The sequence below is a fragment of the Emys orbicularis genome, chromosome 1 (assembly GCF_028017835.1).
Source record: "Emys orbicularis isolate rEmyOrb1 chromosome 1, rEmyOrb1.hap1, whole genome shotgun sequence".
Taxonomy (NCBI): Eukaryota; Metazoa; Chordata; order Testudines; family Emydidae; genus Emys; species Emys orbicularis.
The window spans coordinates 88,210,540-88,230,667 of NC_088683.1; the positions used below are offsets into that span (position 1 = coordinate 88,210,540).

Consider the following 20,128-nt stretch of genomic DNA (forward strand, 5'->3'; position numbering starts at 1 on the left):
AGGCAGAGTATGTCTGTTGCTAGTTTGTTGTGCCATGCACTCTTAAATGAATACAAGTGTCATGGGCCTTGAGTCTTATGTCTAACTTTTTTTTTTTCAATATTTTGCATGTGTGGGTTTTCTTAAAATAATTTGAATCAAATTAAAGTATCCGTTTGTTTAGGCACAACAACCAAAGATCATATGGAAATGTTTCTATAAAAAATCAAAAAAGAAAATGCTATTGCATAAGTTGCTGAAAAGGAAACTTTTTATAAACAAAAGTGAAACCAAGTAGTCTGTTTTTATTGTGGAAGTTGAATGTAGTACAAAACCGAACAGCAGTGGTAGTGACAGTAAATTAGAAACTTCAAATTCTTTTGAATGATCTGTGTCATTAAAACCACAGATTAAGATTTCCCCCCATCTCTTTATATGATCTGGGATGGGGGAGGCACTGGAGTGCTTACAGTTCAAACTTCCAATCCTTGCTGGAACAATTCATTTATTTTAGCCTGAATAGCTCCATCTGCTGTTTCTCAAAACAGGTCTCTGAAAATACTCATGGTTCAGAATGAAGCTGTTATGAACTCAAAGAATTAAGCATTTAAAAGAGGGTGGGTGGGAATGGGGATGGCAGCCGGGGAGAGGGGAGGGCAGCAATTTACCGTCTGTAGTGCTTCAACCTGAACAGTTGAGAGTTATCAGCCAGTCAGATTTAACATCACAGCTACAAATTCCGTCTTTTTGACTGTTTGTATAATGTCAGCTTGATGCTTTAATTTGTCATTTTATGAAGGAAATCTTGTATGTAACTGTGGATGGAATCCTTCCCTTTAATTTACAAAGTGAACTGGAGCTGACTTTTCCCCCCCCCTTTTTTTAGGCCTATAGGTGCAGCCATGCAGGAAAGCATCCGTTTTGCTTCATCAGGAGATGATATTAAAATATGGGACTCCTCATCTATAACAGTGGTGGAGCAGTTCAACCCACATACTTCGCATTCAGTCAACTCACTATGTTGGGGCAATAATAATATCCTTTACTGTGTCAGTTTGGTACTGTGTCTGTGCATTTCTGCAAAACTCTATTGAACTTCTGGATTAAAGTATATGTAAATATCAGTTTTCATTTAGTCTTGATTTGAAGAACTGCTTTTTTAGTTTTAGGCAAAGGTTTTGTACACTGATGCATAAAATATTTAGAGTTGAGGAATAAAATATGAGATTACATGGGAGACTAAGCTTTTTAAATCAGTGATACTCGGACTGAGGCCTGCGAGCCACAAGTGGCTCTTTAATGTGTGTCCTGTGGCTCTTTGCAGCACATGATATTAAAACACAGTGTGATTTTAATTATTAACCAATCAGGAAGCTTTTATTATGTTAACCAATTGTAGTTGATAAAATAATACTTGGTCAGTCATTTTGCTGTGAGAATAATGTATACACATTTAATAAAAAAATATTTCCCCTGTCATACTGTTTAAATATGAATATATAGTACTATAGTAAATGAAACCATGAATTCACACTACTGTGGCTCTTTTGGGTTCCGAACCCCTGAGGATTGAATTGTGTGTGAGAGAGAGAGAGAGAGATGAGGCAAAGGTTACAGTAACGAAGGTGTGGATGAGGATTTTAGTAGTGTAGATTGAGGAAAAGACTGACTAATATAGTGCAAATACTAACCCAGAGCTCTGAAGGGATATAGTCAACTTGAATTCTAGACCGTTTAAAACAAAACTAAAGTATTTTAGTTACTACACCTGCCTCTGAATCCCTCTGCCAATCTTTGTAGGATTTTACAACCAGGTTTTCCTAATTTTTAAAAAATAATATTTTTGTCCTTTGTTTCTGTGTGAAAGGTAGATATAAGCAAAAAGGGAAATTGTGTGGGAAATCTTGGAACTGCCTGTCTGCAAGTGCTATCAAATACACAATGCAAACTGGAAAAAATATTTAAGTTGTTCCTTAATCTAAGGTGGTGTTTGTAACAATAATACATGGCAAAAATCATACTTCTGTGTGCAAGTTTAAGTTGAGTTAACTCAGTGTCAGAACTAGGGAATTACTTTTCCCCCATCCCCAATGCCATATGTGTGCGCTTTTTCAGATGGCAGAGGGCTGCTTCACCGTTTTAAGAGGAGAGGTTTAATTTTCTTGGGTTACAAATCCAGCTAACTAGCTTTGTATTTGTTTACTTCAGTTACTAATCCTCATATTCACTGCCCTGGAGATGGCTATAAGCGGGACACGTGTCTCAGGGGGGATAGTTACTCTGGTTATTTCAAGTTTGGGGAGTGGGGCACTCTGCACTCCTTGGGGTAGGGTGGAGGGGAAAAGATGCTACACTTCTCCCATTTCCACCCACCTTGATCCTGTGTATTTTATCCCGCTACTCATCTATCATCTTCTCTGCAAATGCTCTATGAGAGAAGAGCATAGTGGTGAATGCCATCTTGTATATCTGTTTTATGTCAAAGGCTGTTTTTACTATTTTGTATGCCTGAGCTGTTAAAAAGAGTTTTGTTATGCTACAGCTAGTGAAGATAAACTTTGCATCTTTGTTATTTGCTCCAGACTATCTTTTGTCCTTAATAAGCTACTTTGGGTGACAAAAGACTTATTGGCATTGTGGTCATGATAACTGCAACAGTTGCTAATGTACTCTGGTGTTAGTTAAGCCCCAAAAAGGGCTCTATTTTGAGTTTTCTCTTCGTTCAAAAGGTTTAGGTAAAGCTTATTTCATATTAAAATTAACTGGGGGATAATGATCTCCGTTTCACAGTACTTGTACTGTAATTTGATTCTGCTTATTATCGTGTATGCAACAGATACCTAAAATACTCATTTTCATAATTCTAAACACAAAATAACTTTTTATTAGAAGTATTGCATGGTTTCCCTATCTAGAAGGAGACCACTGGAAACTAAACCACAGTAACCTGTGCTATATTCTAGGAACAGCACACTGAATTGGATTAGTGATTGTCATGAACAGGGGTTTTCTCTAGATTTCTAGGCTTACTAATGGTAACAAACATTGCTTGGAATTTTGTTTAATGGTAGCTAGAGTTGTGATGGAGCCTAAAAGAAGTGAGGGGGAAAATGTTGTGGGGATAGATGGGAGAGAAATATTGTCAGGGTAGGCAGCCTAGCAGGGTGGAGATTTAACCAACAAAAACAATCCAAATACCCTTCTCTCCCTCCCCCGCGAAATTTGCCTTTATTTTTTGTTAGGGTTGGGGGGCAGTGGCATCATATAGGAGAATCTACTTCAAGAAAAGGCAAACTATTTACATAACAGCTGCTTAATGAAATTCCATAAAAGAGAATCAAGAGCATATCATTTTATTTCCCCCCCCTCAAAGAGCAATGTTTCAAAGCAGCTATGTCATTTCAAGGTATAGTACTTTAAGCCAATCTGTTGAACAGGTACAATAATGGGTAGTATCTACACTTGCTTGCCAGCAGCTATACAAAGTTTCATGATCTATATTCTATGGTCCTTAACTCCCAATTCAGATAATTTTCTGGTCACTGCATCTACCATTGGTGATAAAATAGTTGTTTCAAGCTGTAAGGGTAAACCTGTTCCACTTTTTGAACTAGCTGAAGGGGTAAGTATAACTTGTGGCTTTGTTTTTTCTGTCTCGTATTTGCATTATGTCTGCTCTGCTCACTTCTTTTACAACTTTATTTAGATACCACTTATAATTAAGTACTGTTAAGGTTGTGACACACAATGCCAAGTATCAGAAAATTGAGCAACATATATAGTATTTAGCTTGTTACCAGTTTATTAACTTGAGTTCAGTGGGACAACACAATGTATCGTTGGGTTACATTAGGTCAGTAACTGCTACCTAGTTACAGGAGCAGAAAATGAGGCTTAATTTTTTGCTGGGTTGTCATGACTATAGGCTGTTTTAAGAGTGTGTGTGTGTGTGTGTTAAATCACTCGATTTTTGTAACAAGGGTTAGGTCCCATCCCATATACATTATAAAACTTACTATGCCGGAGAGAGAGACCCACTTATAGAGTAATACTCTGACATGGCTGCTTGAGTAAACTGTGTTGGAGTGCTAACTTGTTATAATCGGGTTCTGCACTACTGTTGCTTTTGTAATCATAGGACTGGAAGGGACCTCGAGAGGTCTTCTCGTCCAGTCCCCTGCAATCGAGGCAGGACTAAGTATTATTCTCTAGACAATCCCTGACAAGTGTTCTTCAAAACCTCCAATGATGAAGATTCCACAATTACCCTAGGAAATTTATTCCAGTGTTTAACTACCTGGATGGGAAGTTTTTCCTAATGTCCAACTTAAACTGCCCTTGCTGCAGATGAAGCCAATTGCTATCCCCACAGGTTAAAGAGAATTTTTTCCCCTTCATCCTTGTAACAACCTTTTACATACTTGAAAACTGTTATCTTATTCCCCCCTCAGTTTTCTCTTCTCCAGATTAAACACATCCAATTTTTTCAACCTTTCCTCATTGGTTGTGTTTTCTAGACCTTTAATCATTTTTGTTGATCTCCTTTGGACTTTCTCCAATTTGTCCACATCTTTCCTGAAATGTTGCACCCAGAATTGGACACAGTATTCCAGTTGAGGCCTTACCAGTATGGAGTAGAGCAGAAGAATTACTTCTGGTATCTTGATTACAACACTCCTGCTAATACATCTCAGAAGGATGTTTGCTTTTTTTGCAACAGTGTTATACTGTTGACTCATTTTTAGCTTGTGATCCACTGACCCCCCACATCCCTTTCTGCAGTACTCCTTCCTAGGAAGTCATTTCCCATTTTGTATGTGTGCAACTGATTGTTCTTTCCTAAGTGGAGTACTTTGCATTTGTCCTTATTGAATTTCATCCTGTTTACTTCGGACTATTTCTCCAGTTTGTCCAGATCATTTTGAATTTTAATCCTATCCTCCAAAGCACTTGCAACACCTCCCAGCTTGGTATTGTCCACAAACTTTATAAGTGTACTCTCTAGGCTATTATCTAAATCCTTGATGAATCACTGATCACTGCGGGACCCCACTCAATATGCCCTTCCAGCTTGACTGTGAACCACTGATAACTACTCTCTGGGAATGGTTTTTCACCCAGTTGTTCACTCACCTTATAGTAGCTCCATCTAGATCAGAGGCAAACTACGGCCCGCAGGACTGTCCTGTCCAGCTCCTGACCCAGGAGGCTAGCCCCCAGCCCCTCCCCCACTGTTCCCCCTCCCCCGCAGCCTCAGCGCGCCCTGCCACCAGCGCAATGCTCTGGGCAGCGGAGCAGCGAGCTCCTCGGGCAGCACCGCTGCAGAGCTGGGGCCTGACCCGGTGCTGTGTGCTGCACAGCGCGGCTGCCTGTCCTGGTGCAGCCACGCCGCTAGCCACCAGTGCTCCAGGCAGCGCGGTATGGGGGCAGGGAGCAGGGGAGGAGGAGGATGAATAGAGGACAGGGGAGTTCGGGGGATGGTCAGGGGCCAGGGGTGTGGATAGGGGTTGGGGCGGTCAGAGGGCGGGGAACAGGGGGGTTGAATGGGAGCAGGGATCTTGGGGGGGTGGGAGGGGAGAGCAGTCAGGAAGGAGAGGAGGGGTTGGATGGGGTGGCAGGGGGAAGTTAGGGGTGGGGTGTCTGGGGGCGGTCAGGGAGAAGGGGTGGTTGGATGGGGTGGGGTGTCTGAGGGCGGTCAGGGAGAAGGGGTGGTTGGATGGGGCAGGGTGTCCAGGGGCTGGGGACAGAGTGCGGGGGGAGGGGTGGATGGGGCAGGAGTCCCGGGGGGGCCATCAGGAGGCAAGAAGGGGGGGGGGTGTCGGGCCATGCCTGGCTGTTTGGGGAGGTACAGCCTCTCCTAACCGGCCTTCCATACAATTTCAGAAACCCGATGTGGCCCTCAGGCCAAAAAGTTTGCCTGCCCCGATCTAGATTGTGTTTTCCTAGTTTGTTTATGAGATGGTCATACAAGACAGCATCAAAAACCTTACTAAATCCTGATGGAAACTAAAATAATGGTACAGAAGTGTATAAAAGCTGGGCTATTACTTATTTGGGGGAATACTGGTGAAATAACAGTGAAAATGTCTGTTTTTTAGACATCCAAATACAGCATAGATTAGAATGAGTCTGATGGAAAATAAATGGACTCTTCTTAGTGTTCCCAGACCCAAGAACTTCAAAGTGAATCTTTAATAATAATAATACATTTCTGTCTTCAGTGTAGGTGTGTCATTAAGAGTGGCTTCCCCCTCCCCGCCCCAATTCAGTGCTGCAGTGATTATTTTAAAAAAGAAGCACTTTGTGGAATTGGAAGGCTTGCTACTATAATATTCTCTGTAATGTTTAAAGAATATGAACTTGGAGACCTAGACAGCTTTGCAGTGTCTTTTAAAGGAATTTGTTTTTGAAAGTCTTACCCCATTTGTGCACAGTAGCTATTGTGTGAGACTAGAGGGATATGGCATCACTTCTGGGAGCTCTACTGCATAGGGAAAATGCATATTGAAATAAAGGAAACCGAGGTGGTGGCAACATAAATGGGAAGGGGGAAAAGGTGGAGTGAGAGGTTTGAGGCCATATGATAAGTTTAATATTTGTTAATTAACATACATAAGTAAAAGTAATCACATATAATATATAAGTAATCATTGGGTGCACCAGTAGTTTCATTGAAGTCAGTGGGACTGCTTGCTTGTATTGGTAAAGATTAAGCTCTTGAGTATTTACATGATATATATATATATATGTGTGTGTGTATGTATATATACAAATGTCTGCAATAATAAACATTTCTTATGCCTATTTTCTTTACCAGGCAAAACAGACATGTGTGAGCTTAAATTCCAGTTCTATGCATATTGTCAGTGGAGGCCTTGATAACACTGTTAAAATCTGGGATTTAAAGTCTAGAAGACTTCATCGATGCCTTAAGGTAACTATTTTTTCTTTTGGCTCTGATAGTTAAAAGGGGGGAAAAAAGTAGATCCCATATTTTCTAGCTTTTTTTGACCATCTTGCTAGCAAACAAGCTACAATTTACCACCCTGATCCTGCGAAGACTCTCTCATGCTTAATTTCATGCTCCATAAGCAGCTCTGTTGAAATCAGGGACGCTACTCGTAGGGCCTAAAATTAAGCACATGTGTAAGTCTCTGCAAGATCAAGGTCGGAATAACAAACTTTGTGATTTCAAAATGTTTTAAGTGGGTTTTTCATATTGGAAGAAACTGGCAAATAGCCAAGTCCTAAAACAAATCATTTCAAGAACTGCACTTTCTATTATTCCTGCCTTATTACAGCCTTGATGCTGCAAATACAAAAGGACATACATAACTTCCAAAATGTGCTTAACATTAAGCATGTATGAAAGTGTTGTCAGGTTTGGCATCTTAATGAGAAAAAGTATGCGTTACAGCGAGGTCATTTCCCCCCCCCCCCCCTCGTTACAAGTCCATTTTGGATTCTCAATCCTACAGTGAAGCCATAATGCAAAACAACCTGTGCTAGTCTCATTTATTTCCATGACATTTTATGGAGCTGCAGTAGTACAAACTCCATAATTAAGGATGTAACTTGTTTGTTTGTTTTACCAAACTTGCCTTCCCTTTTCCTACCAACTCCACTGTCCAAAAAAAAAAAAAAAAAGGTCAGGTTAATCAACTAAGATGCTTTGTCATTATGAATGTTTGAAAATGAGTTTTTTTTTATTTTGTGGAATTAAATAAAAACCACTGCTCAAAAAAACCTCATTCTACCAACTTCAAATTTGTTTTATTTATCTGTACTTTTGTTTGCAACTAGAGCTTCGGTGCAGTGGAGGTTGACAAGGAAAAAGGCTGTATGGCTGACTGCTGAAGTCACTTGCTAAGGACTTTATAATATCTGTAGAGTCTAAAGTCCGCACTTTTCTTGAAAACCTTTGAGTCTTCAGGATAGTCTGCGTGCATCATAAAGTCTGTCCAGGCAGACGTATCTTAAATCTGTGAACATAATTTTTGAAGTAACTTTTGCTTGGGTCTTGCAAATGGGAAGCCAAGATAAAATAAAAGACACAATCTATGATGTAATCTTAAATTCTGGAGGGGGGAGGTTCCTCATATTAGGAATATTAATAGCTTTTTATTATCAGCTATAAAATTAAATTCAGACACATGGTATTAAGATTGTCATGGCTTTTCTTAATTAAAATCAGGGAAAGTTTTGCCTGATTTTTAAATCATAGTTAAGGTTCTGCTGCATCCTTAACTCTAATCCCATATCCGTGCCAGTCATCCATCCACCAAGCCCTTTAAAAATGTACCGCTATAGATAGCTGTGAACCTTAACTATGATTTTTCCTGACTTTCAGACTTTTATATCTGCAGTATTGTAAAAAGTTTTTCTTTCCAGGTAATGGATACATGTTTCAAACGTGTACTTTTTGGGCTGGGAATATACCTGGACATTTTAGTTTAATGTACAAAGACACGATGATGCCTTCACTACCAAAGAGAGCTATTGAGCAAATATGTTCAATAACAGTAAAGCTACTGAAGGGGGAAATCTGGCAAAAGTAGACTGCTCTTAATATAACTCTGTTAAACTGGCAGTTGTCCCTGAAAGATTTTACTTTGATATTTATGTGTGCTAGAGGTCTTTACATTATATAATTAACATACTGTTGATACTCTAATGAAGAACGTGTTGGGTTTTATAAAAGAGCCTTCTGAAAAATCTAATCAGGTGTCGGGTAAATCCAGGTTCCCAGTTTTTGTTACATCAGCATGAAAATCCAAGTTGTTTGGGTGATACTTTTCGAATGCCCAAGTTAAACCTGAAATAATTTTGCAAAATGTCATCTTTGTTACAGAAGAGGCAAAACAAAAGCCTGAAGCTGAAGTATTTCTATAATAGCATGGAAAAAACATTTTGTCTTCTGCTAGAACATTCTTCAGCACTCTGTTTTAGTTTGTTTCTTTCTCTTTCAGGATCATAAAGATGAAGTAACTTGTGTAACATTTAATTGGAATGATTGCTACATTGCTTCTGGATCTATGAGTGGTGAAATTATTCTCCATAATGTTACTACCAATTTATCCAGCACTCCCTTTGGTCATGGTAGCAGCCAGGTACAGTATGTGTATAGTGAAGTAGTAACTATTTTGGGTTTGGAGTTTAATCTTAGATTATTGAATATTTTACACTATTGTAAAATGGTGAACTTTTGTTCTGTAAAGTTTTAGGTTTGTAAGTCATAAATGTGAATTTAAAAATGTGTTAAGAACTCTTGTTGCTTATTAATCAGCATAGCCTCTAGTAGTAGTAATATTTTAAAAGATTATTAAATTACTAACCTACCATTTCCTTTCTGGAAATTTATAAATGTACTGACAGGGATGATAATGGAGGCTTTTAGCTCTATTCCAGTTAGGAATGGAAGGCAGTAGAATATGAAGAGTCAAAACTGGACAAGTTTGAAGTACATTTCTACTCAATGATTGTTTTTTTAAAAAAAAACCAAAGTTGTTATGGGTTTCTATATTGGCTTCAGTACCTACAAATTGAGCAAATTTAATCTGGAAGAAATGTAGAAAAAACATTCAGTGTATAAAGGTAGAGACTACTTAGGGCAGTAGTTTTCAAACTGCGGGTTGTGATCCAGTACTGGGTCACGGAATGGAAGGCACTGGGTTGCGGTGGGTAAAAGTCCCTTTGGCGGTGCTGCCCGGCTAAGGCAGGCTAGTTCCTACCTTTTCTGACACCGTGCTGCGCCCCGGAAGTGGCCAGCAGCAGGTCCGGCTCCTAGGCAGGGGGGCCCTGGGGCTCTGCGCGCTGCTCCTACCCTGAGCACTGGCTCCGCACTCCCATTGACCGGGAACCAGCCAATGGGAGCTGGGGGGGGTGGGGTCTGTACCTGCGGGTGAGAGCCACACAGAGCCGCTTGCACACCTCCACCTACGAGCCGGACCTGCTGCTGGCCGCTTCCAGGGTACAGCGTGGTCCGCGGTGCCAGGACAGGCAGGAAGCCTAGCTTAGCACCCCTGCAGTCCCACTGAACAGGAGTCACCCGAGGTAACCCGTGCCCCTGCCCCAGCCCGGAGCCCCTTCCTGCACCCCAAACTCCTCTTCCCTGACCCCACCCCAGAGCCTGCACCCCTAGCCCAGATCCCTGACCCCCAACCACACCCTGGACCACTCCTTTCCTGCCCTACCCCACAGCCCTCACCCCTGCATTCGGACCCTCTGCCCTAGCCCTGAGCCTCTCCCACACCCCAAACCCCTCATCTCCAGCTCCGTTGGGTCACGGGCATTAAACATTTTCTTCAATTGGGTTGCCAGAAAAAAAGTTTGAAAATCACTGGCCTGGGGGATGGACAAAGTTGGCACTTCTGCCAAGCTGCCCTATTCATGACCATTTGCTGACTCCCAGTGTGTCCGCAGCACCAGTGAAGTGGTGGCTTGGCTGCTTTCAGCTGTTGTAGCTGACCTTTCACCTCCCTTTTGTGCTGGCATAGAGCTGGAAGTGGTCCTCTTGTCTAACACTGAACTTGTATCACTTAATGAAGATCTAATAAGATTTTTCATGGGGAGAAGATAGTGTTTTTTAAACATTGGGGTGAAGAAAACTACATAAAATCATTAAAAAAAGTTCAGTTTCCAGTGTTGTGGTGTCTTCAATGCATCATTATCATCTACCATTTATATGCATGCAGAATTGTCCTTAATACTCAGTTTGCTTTTTAAAAAAGCAATCCATCTATAGAGCTAGTAAATTTGTCATATTTGCGCTGTCTAGATGGCTCATCTTGGGGATTATCTTTGGCAGTTATTTATGGACAGTGTGTGGTCATTAAGACCATAACCGTGAAAACAACAGGGAATGTGGATTTGAGAACCAGCGACAAGGAGCTGGAAAACTTTCAGCTGGGTTACACTGTTTAAGTGGTGTTTTCAGTAGGTGCCAAATTGAGAAGCCTTTATTGTAGCTGCTATTTATTCAGGTATATTTTAACTTTTCACTGAAGAGAGATCAGATTGCTTTTCCGGTGCTTGAGGATGATTAGCAATAATACAGTGAATAGCCATTTTCTTGATAGAGATGAAGTCAAGAGGTCAGACAACTAGACGGATGATGGCTAAAGTTATTGTAGGTGTTACATGAATGTAATTGCATACATATAGCTAGTACTCTTTCTCACTAAGGGGCCTATAATATTTTCTAATGAGGTACTGTGATGGGTACTTGATTGCTGTGTTTTTGTGTCAAAATGGAATTGTTTGGAATTATGTAACATGGTAGCTATTTAGATTTCCAGTTTATCTGACTATAGTGCATCTTTTAAAATCTTTTTGCTCCTATATACCTATAGTTTTATTTTTGGTTTGGATTTTCATTGGAATTTGTAGAGAATTGCAGGATTATACAGTTATATTAGTATCTAAACATACATATAGTGCTCTTACAGAGTTTAAAAAAAGACTGTGCCTACTCCAAGAATTTGTAGTCCTAAGGGTCTAATTCTGTAAGGGTGAAGTTTCCAGGGTAAACAATGTATTGTACCTCTTGATTCTGGCACAGGTTCTTTGGCTTAGCTAAGGAGGGGTGACCCTTATTAAGGGGGAAAAACTACAGAAAGTTAAGCATTTTTGTTGTGAAGCTGAGGCCGGACTAACTTTATAAAGGTGGCTTGTCTTCACCTGATTCAGCAAAATGGAATGTAATCTCTTGACCAGTTAATATCTGAAATTGTATAGGCTCTACATTTAGTAGCGTAGCCCATGGTCATAGTGCTTTCAGTGATATGAAAACTTTGCATTTCACCTAAGAATTGTCCTGTTAATTGTGACTGTAAATTCACATGTATGTGCATTATTAGAATTAAGTTCTTGCACTGAGTTGTATGTTCTTGCACTAAGCTGTATGTAGACCATCTAATCCTAGAGTCTTCAACTGCTGTTTTTAGATTTTAGTAATGCTACTAGATTTTATCTGTTTGCTGTGTGAGAATGTATTGGAGTCTGTTTCAAAAGAAAACATTTGTTCAAATCTTGAATGCCTAGCACTGTTCTCCCAGCAACAGGGTTAGTTTAGCTGTTTGAGCAGCTAGTGATCTGTGAAGATATGTGATGGCTTCTATTCTTTTCATATAGTGAAACGATAATCATGAGCTCCACAGCCACTCACTTTATCTACCTTGTTTGTCCCCTTTATGAGGCTGTCCATTGGGATATGGAAGAGATTAGTTTATTCACTGATATTGTGTAACTGCATAAGGATAATCAATGAGGCTAGAATGGTTTTGGCTTTGGGGTATTTTTTCTCCCCTATTTAATTCTGTAACTATTGTTTGCATTTTTTATTTTATTTTTTTGCCTTTGGTATGTTTTCTTCCAAGATTGGCTAATTCTACCAAGAGGTGAGGTTTTTGTTTTGTTTTTAATCTGTATACTAAACTCTTGAGTTATGGTTAAGGTGGGTTGTTTGTTTTTGGCAGTGAATTATGAGCCAACATTTTTCTAACATACACGTTCCCCATTGGCTGCCTTGGCAAAGAGTCCAGAGATAAAATGTGCTTGGGCTTGAATGACCCTTTTTTCTACAAAGACCCTCTGTTCCAATCAGAGCTGGGGCATAATGGTGTGGGGAAGCTTGTGCTGTGACAACCCGTATTGCATTGTTTTTTGTGGCTCCATAGAGGACTTCATTTTCCATTTCTACCAATCTAGTGCCTTGCACTAGTAACTTCTGCAAGCCCTCCATGTACAGAGCTCCCTAAAGTCAGTGGGAATTGCGTCCACCCAGATACTAAAATTTACGTCATACTTCACTTTTTTTTAAGTGTTCCGTTTTGGTGCTTGGCCCTCTTCTATGCATGCTAACTGCAGAAATGTTTTTTCCAAGGGGGAGCTGCTGGGTGCTCAGCATTCTTGAAATCATTACACTTCTGAATAAGAGGCTAAACTGGGCACTCTGGCCCCAGTTCAGCAAGTTACTTAAACACTTGCCTAACTTGACTTAATGTTAGGCACATGGTTATTATTTATAAGTGCCTTCATAGATTTTAAGGCTAGATGGAACCATTAAGACTAGTGTCACTTCCTGTATAAAAAAAGTCCACAGAATTTCACCAGGTGATTTCTGCATGGAAGCCCATAACTTGTTGTTGAGATCAAGTATATCTTTTAGAAAAATGTTTAAAGTCTTCAAGTGATGGAGAATCCACTGCATCCTTAGCTGAACTCTAATTACCCTCATTATTAAAAATTTGTGCCTTGTTTCTAGACTGAATTTGTCTATCTTCAACCTCCAGCCATTGGATCTTATGTTTTTGTCTGCTACATTAAAGAAGTTTTACTATCAGGGCTGAATTGGGGCAATAGTTTTTTAACGTCTTGGCAGTAGAACTTTATACTTGCCAAGCCCTAAGGTAGATGATGGCAAATGAAGTTCATTGTTGATAAATACAAAGTAATGCACATTGGAGAGAAAAATGAAACTATTCACATAACTTACGAGAGTCTGTTAACTGTATCAACTGAGGAAGGGGACCTGGACATCACTGTAGACAGTATATCTGCACCCTCCAAAATAATAATAATAATAATAAAGCAAGATGCTAGGCTGTATAAGGAATGGGATGGAGAATGTTGTTTTATATAAATCAGTGGTGCAGCCTCACCTGGAATACTATGTGCAGTATTGGGCACCCTATCTTAAAAACGAGATTGTAGAGTTAGTAAGGGTTCTGACGGGGTTATAAATGATCACGGGTATGTAAAAACTCTCTTGTGAAGAGAGACTGAAAAGCTTGAAATTCTGTATCTTAGAAAGGAAATGAATAAGAGGGGATATGATAAAGGCATATAAAATAATTGGTATAGAGAAAGGTAGATTGGGAGTATCGATTCTTCCTTGTCTCATAACATGAAAAAAAGGGATGTTCAATGAAACAAATTTAAAACCAATAAAAGAAAATAGTTTTTTTTCCACACAATATATAACTAAAATTAATGTGAAACTCATTGCCACAGAAATGTTGCAGCTAAAATCTTAGCAAGATTCTAAAAAAGATTTGATATTTTTGCTATCCATATAAAACATTCAAAGTTACAATAATTAATGGTAAATGAAGAGTATTAGGGAGAGAAGATCTAATGCTTCAGAGGGTTTAGGCCAGTGGTTCTCAACCCACAGGCCATTTGCAGCCCAGTCAGCACACCACTGCGGACCATGTGCCATCCTCGGAGCCATACAGGTAGTACATCTATTGTGTGAATGCGGCCCATGTAATACAGAGAGAGCTGCATATATTGCCCACAATGGAAAACAGATTGAGAACCACTGGTTTAGGCTAATTTCAGTTATTGGAGATTAGGAGGTGAGCTAAAAAGGGGGTCAGGTTATTCCACATCTGTCTGCTGTGGGGTGTCTTGAACCTTCCTCAGAAGAATTTGGTGCTGATCACTGTTGGAGACAGGACACCAGACTAGATCTGCAGCTCTGAACCAGTATGGCAATTCCTGTGTTCCGATACACTAAATCCAATTGCCTGTATAGCTTCCAATTCATTTAAAATAAAAAACAAGCTCCATTCTTTCTGCAGACATGCCTGTTTTGATAAGGTTCTTAAATTCTAATTGTATGATGAGTCCTGGACAACTCTGCAAACTGTTCAATATCTGAAAGACTTTTCTTGTAATAAAGCTATAATGGAATGCCAAACCTTTAAATGTAAGGGGTTTCTAGTGTTACTTTTATTGGCCCTTTCTCATTCCAAGATATGGTGTTGAATTTAATCTTTGTCGTGTTAGGAATTATAAGTAAAGTGTTGATAGCTAGGATGCATCATATGTGGTGCAGGCTGTAACACCTTAATTAAGATTGTGTCATGATTAAGACCCTTTCTTCAGTTGCTTAAAGCTTTGCCAGACTGTAACTGTTAGGGTGAAATTTTCCATGTCGGGTGTCTGCCACAGGCTGAATACTTTTGGAAAAAGAACAGGAGTACTTGTGGCACCTTAGAGACTAACAAATTTATTAGAGCATAAGCTTTCGTGGGCTGAAGTGGGTTGTAGCCCACGAAAGCTTATGCTCTAATAAATTTGTTAGTCTCTAAGGTGCCACAAGTACTCCTGTTCTTTTTGCGGATACAGACTAACACGGCTGCTACTCTGAAACCTGTACTTTTGGAAAGTTTCAGATAAAATTGTTCAGCTGTTTCAGAGAATGATTAAGAGAAAATACACTGCTTTGCCCATGCTTGAAACTAAAAATCTCCCGTGCAGGGGTGTGCACAGGAATAAAAATTTGCCTGCTTTTGGAGGGGCACTTTCTGTGCCCTCCAGGGCTGGAGGAGCTAGCTCTGCCCCCCACCCCAGGGCCGGAGGAGCTGGCTCTGCCACCTTCACCTGTGGTCCGAGGGCTGGTGGAGCTCGCTCTTTCCTGGCAGCTGGAGGAGCTGGATCTCCCTGCCCTGGAGGATTTCTGTGCCCCTGCTGATTGGTGGGGGAGGGGGAGGAGGACGTGCCCCTGCTTGCCCACTCTTGCACATGTCCCTGCTCCTGTGACTTACTACTATCTCATTGAAAAGCTCTTGTACCTCTGTGCTTTGGAGCAGGGACTTGAGCTTTGACTTGGTGGGGAGGTCACACTAGTGTCAGGGATGTGTCTTTTGCTGTTTGAAGGAAAACTTGTCCAGACTAGAGCTTCTGAAAAATATGAGTTCACACATGCTTAGAGACTTGTTGGTATCTTTGGCCAATTTAACTGCCTAACTATGCATGCATTAAATATGCTTGAGCCCAGGGTTGTAGGGGCTAAGCAGGACTTTCCTGTAATTGCTCCTCTTGGCTGCTGTGAGGCCAGGAGACAGGGCTGTCTATGCTTTCCCTGCTAGTGCCTAAGCAGGAAGCTGCCTAACTCAATAGCAGATGGGTGACGAACAGAAGGAGGGGGAGGAGTTGTACTGAGGAGGGAGGAATGGAGGGAGGGTGGAAGGATAGGAGCAGGAGGGGAGAGGGACAGGAGCAGAATGAAACAGAAGATGAGGGGAGATGAGTTGTGCAAAGGTAGAGGATAGGAGTGTGGGAAGGATGAACATGGGCAGGAGCATAGGGGTGTGGGGGCAGGAGCTGGAGAGGGAGGGATAGGAGCAGAAGGGCACAGGGAGGGGCTGGAGGGATGGGGCAGAAGGGTCTAACCACTAGTACACCCTTCCCTAGCTGTGAATCCCACTGGCAAAGTGTCTCACCCCATCCCAGTGTAGTGGCAGGTCAACACAGAAGATAACCCAAGGCTTTAGTGGTAGCAGGGCCACATAGAGGGGCATAGAGCACCACATGAGTCGATGTGAATTACACACTTCCCCCGGATCACTCAAATCCCAAGCTTTGTTTCCATAAGAAAGACACACTCTGAGGCTAGGTCTACACTACCCGCCTGAATCGGCGGGTAGAAATCGATCTCTTGGGGATCGACTTATCGCGTCTCGTCAGGACGCGACAATCGATCCCCGAATCGACGCGCTTACTCCACCAGCGGAGGTGGGAGTAAGCGCCGTCGACTGGGAGCTGCGGCAGTCGATTTTGCCGCCGTCCTCACAACAGGGTAAGTCGGATCTGATACGTCGAATTCAGCTACGCTATTCGCGTAGCTGAATTTGCGTATCTTAAATCGACCCCCCCCTGTAGTGTAGATGTAGCCTGAGTGTGACTTCTGCATCTGAACACAAAATGGCAACTGGCTCTGCAGCAGTGAAGTGAGTTCTCTCCATTTTAAAGAGACAGTACTCAGAAAGCTGATGGAGGTCACATTCACCACTCACTTCAGAGCAAAGACTTAAAATCATGCACTAACTCATCTATTTATGAGGTCACTGGGTGGGGTGGGGTGAACTTTGCATGCAAAATTAAAAGACAAACAGGATACGCCTCGGTCAACTTAATTTCCTCAGTTATTGTATTTATACTAATGTATAGTGCCCACATTGCAGCCAAGTCTTCTCCCCCTAGATTACAAATGCTATATCACATGCTAGTTATAACTTCCTCCTCCTCCTCTTCATCATGTTTTACCAAATTATGTTCACATCACTGTGGTGTATTTAAAAAGTTCAACACTCTTGGTAAGGTAGCAATTAGTAAAATTATAATATTGCTTTTCACTTGTCTAGACACAGGCTCCATAGACCAACTGATGCCTTATAGTTAACTTTATGATACAGGCATTTTTTTTAAAGTTTCCTTTAATTATAAGAGATATTGGCATAAAATCAGGAAACTTTTCTCAGGAGTTTCTATTGCTGCTTCCTTAACCCTCACTTTTTGACTGTGGTGTAAGCTGAGCAGCACAGTGGTCAGGAAGGAATTTTCACTTTGCACATACTGCATTGCGATACTGGCCAAATGCATTATGGGTGTGTGGATTGTTTTTTAAAGCCACCTTCCTCTGAAGCATCATGTCTAAGAAACATGATGTCAGTCTATTGACTTATGGCCTGTTGAATTATGTCAGCTTTTGCAATCCTAATTCAGATGACTTTTTTTGGTCTGAATGATTTAGACTTGTTTAACCTTAACTTTATATACAGATATATTGTATGCATTTAATTTTTTAATAATTTTTAAGTTAATAGTGCATTATGCATGTTTGGTTTATTTTACAGCCTATTCGACACTTGAAATATTCTTCCTTTAAGAAGTCTTTATTGGGCAGTGTGTCTGACAGTGGAACTGTAACGCTGTGGGATGTAAATAGTCAAAATCCATACCATAATTTTGAAAATGCTCACAAAGCTCCAGCCTCAGAAATCTGCTTTTCTCCTGTCAATGAGTTGCTACTTGTCACGATAGGTTTGGATAAAAGGATCATTCTCTATGACACATCAAGTAAAAAGTAAGGATTATGTAACTTTTGGTAAGCATTCTTTATCAGTGGATTGTACGGGAATTTGACTCAATTCTTGTAACTCCAAGAAGTACATTTATCTGTGATTAGAGGTTGTTAGTGTTTATTTTAAAGTCAGACCACATTAAGAATGATAGCTTCTAGATTGAATTCTCTAGAAAATAGTGGTTGTGCTCCAGTTAAATTACTTTTTAGGGTGTATATATAATATTTTGATAATGTATAAGTGTACAAGCTTCACAAAGGCTTGATCCAGTGCCCACTGAAGTCAGTGGGAGCCTTTCCACTGACTTATGTAGGTATTTGATCAGTCCTTAGAAGAATAAATATATTGCAAATCTGTAGCTGAATTACAAAAATCTGTGTTATATAGTTTGCTGTAATTCTTCAGTGCTGTTGGGAAAGTCTAATTAAAAATAAAAATAGTGACTTAAGTCTTTTTTTAATTGTAACATCTTCCTATATTTCTCCTGTCTGAAGACTACTGAGAACTCTAGTAGCTGAATCTCCTCTGACAGCAGTAGATTTTATGCCCGATGGCACTACCCTGGCTATTGGCTCTTCCCGTGGAAAAATTTACCATTATGATCTAAGAAAGCTGACATCACCGGTAAAAACAGTCAGTGCTCACAAAACCTCTGTGAAGTGTATACGCCTTCAGTACAGTAGCACTTGTTCAAAGGTAAAACATTTCCTTCTTTATCACTCAGACTTAGGTTAATAAAATGAAACCATTAACTTTAAGTCTTCTAAAGAAATGTGTATACTGAACTGTCAGTGTATTACAGGTGTCAACATAAAGGAGAATCAGATTTGTCAACACACCAAGAGAAATTGTATAGAAAACAAACATTAATTGTATACATTGTCCATTTAATTTTCTTCTCATTCTTAAGTACAGTTTCAGCATTGCTAGTTGTCTTGTGTAACATGAGTGAAGTTTAGTCTTAAACTCTTTTTGTGTGTGGCTATAGTGCTGTTCTGGGCCTCCACTTCACCCAAGGAGGAGTCCTGTGACACGTCAATGTCTCTCTTGGGGTATGTCTACACTTGGAGTGGGATGTGTGATTTCCATCTTGCATAGACATACTCATGTTAGCGCTCACTTAGCTAGCGTGCTGAAAATAGAAGTGTAGCTGGGGTAGCATGGTGAGTGGTTGTACGGGCTAGCCATCTTGAGTTCAAACCCCACTGAATCCCATGGGTACGTACACGGCATGCCTAGCCCATGCCATCAATCACTGCTACCCATGCTACCATGGCTACATGACTACTTTTAGTGCTCTAGCATGATGAGAGCTAGTGCAAGTATGTCTACGTGACCTGGGAATCACTCCCCCAGCTCCTAGTGTAAACATACCCTTAGACTGAGTCCCCGGGCTTCAGCATCCCAGTTTCTCACTGTGACTCTTCTAGCAGGGCCTGTTTAGTTTGCTCCCTGCAGAAGTTTTCTCTCCAGGGAGCTTTATAATCAGAAAATGTTTGCAGCAACACAAGTCAACCTTTATCAAACAAAGTGTTGTTTATTAGTCAACAGGAACAGTGTATTAGGGAAATCAGTGTATTAGGGAAATAAGGTAAATTAACAGAGAAGGCCTAGTCTCATGACTCTAACCTAAACTTTATTCTCTCCTTGCAAGTTTTGGATAAATTCCACACAGGCCAGATATCTCTGTTCCTGGCCTGGCAGAGACAGTCAACCCCTGCAACATTTTTCTCTTTGTACCTCGGTCCGAGACTTATCTCCAGCTGCTCCTGCCCACTTACCCCGGCCCTCTCTCTCTGCTGGGGTCTTTAATGGTTTTGTGTCCCTTTTGAGCCTAGTCTTAGGCCTCGGGAAAATAAACCCACTACTCTGACAGGAGCGAGGCTGTGGGCATTTCCCTATTAAATGGCTTCTCCGTGGTTCCCTTAAGGACCCTCAGTATTCTCTCTGGAGGTATTTTATCTCTGCTCTTGTTTTATTTCCTGTCAGTGGGAAACACACAGCCTCCTTTGATTTAACTCCATGCAGTCAAGCAGAGGAATAGCAAGCAGGTAAAATGAGGCACACACCATATTAATAGAAATAGTACAAAATCTCCCACATTCTCTACATTTGCTTGAAGACATCTGACTCCCTACTTGTAATCAGAAACTGAGAGGTTCTATTTGTTTAGACCAATTTCTTGCAATTTAAACATTTTGTGAAACTTGTCCATGTTTTAAACAGGAAAAAAGAATTTGCGTATTTTTTTTCCCTTTAAGTTGGAGCACAAATAA

General features: G+C 40.7%; 1 protein-coding gene across 1 annotated transcript in view; it reads left to right on the forward strand.

The window, feature by feature from the left end:
• The first annotated feature begins 878 nt into the window (after positions 1-878).
• The window catches only part of NEDD1 (NEDD1 gamma-tubulin ring complex targeting factor), a 50,562-nt gene continuing 31,312 nt past the window's right edge, over positions 879-20,128 (forward strand). Inside the window, exons 1-6 of the mRNA XM_065418089.1 lie at positions 879-1,026; positions 3,507-3,601; positions 6,797-6,913; positions 8,949-9,089; positions 17,625-17,854; positions 18,347-18,548. Coding sequence (XP_065274161.1) covers positions 882-1,026; positions 3,507-3,601; positions 6,797-6,913; positions 8,949-9,089; positions 17,625-17,854; positions 18,347-18,548 — 930 coding nt within the window. The 5' untranslated portion in view covers positions 879-881. The remainder of the gene's footprint in view (positions 1,027-3,506; positions 3,602-6,796; positions 6,914-8,948; positions 9,090-17,624; positions 17,855-18,346; positions 18,549-20,128) is intronic.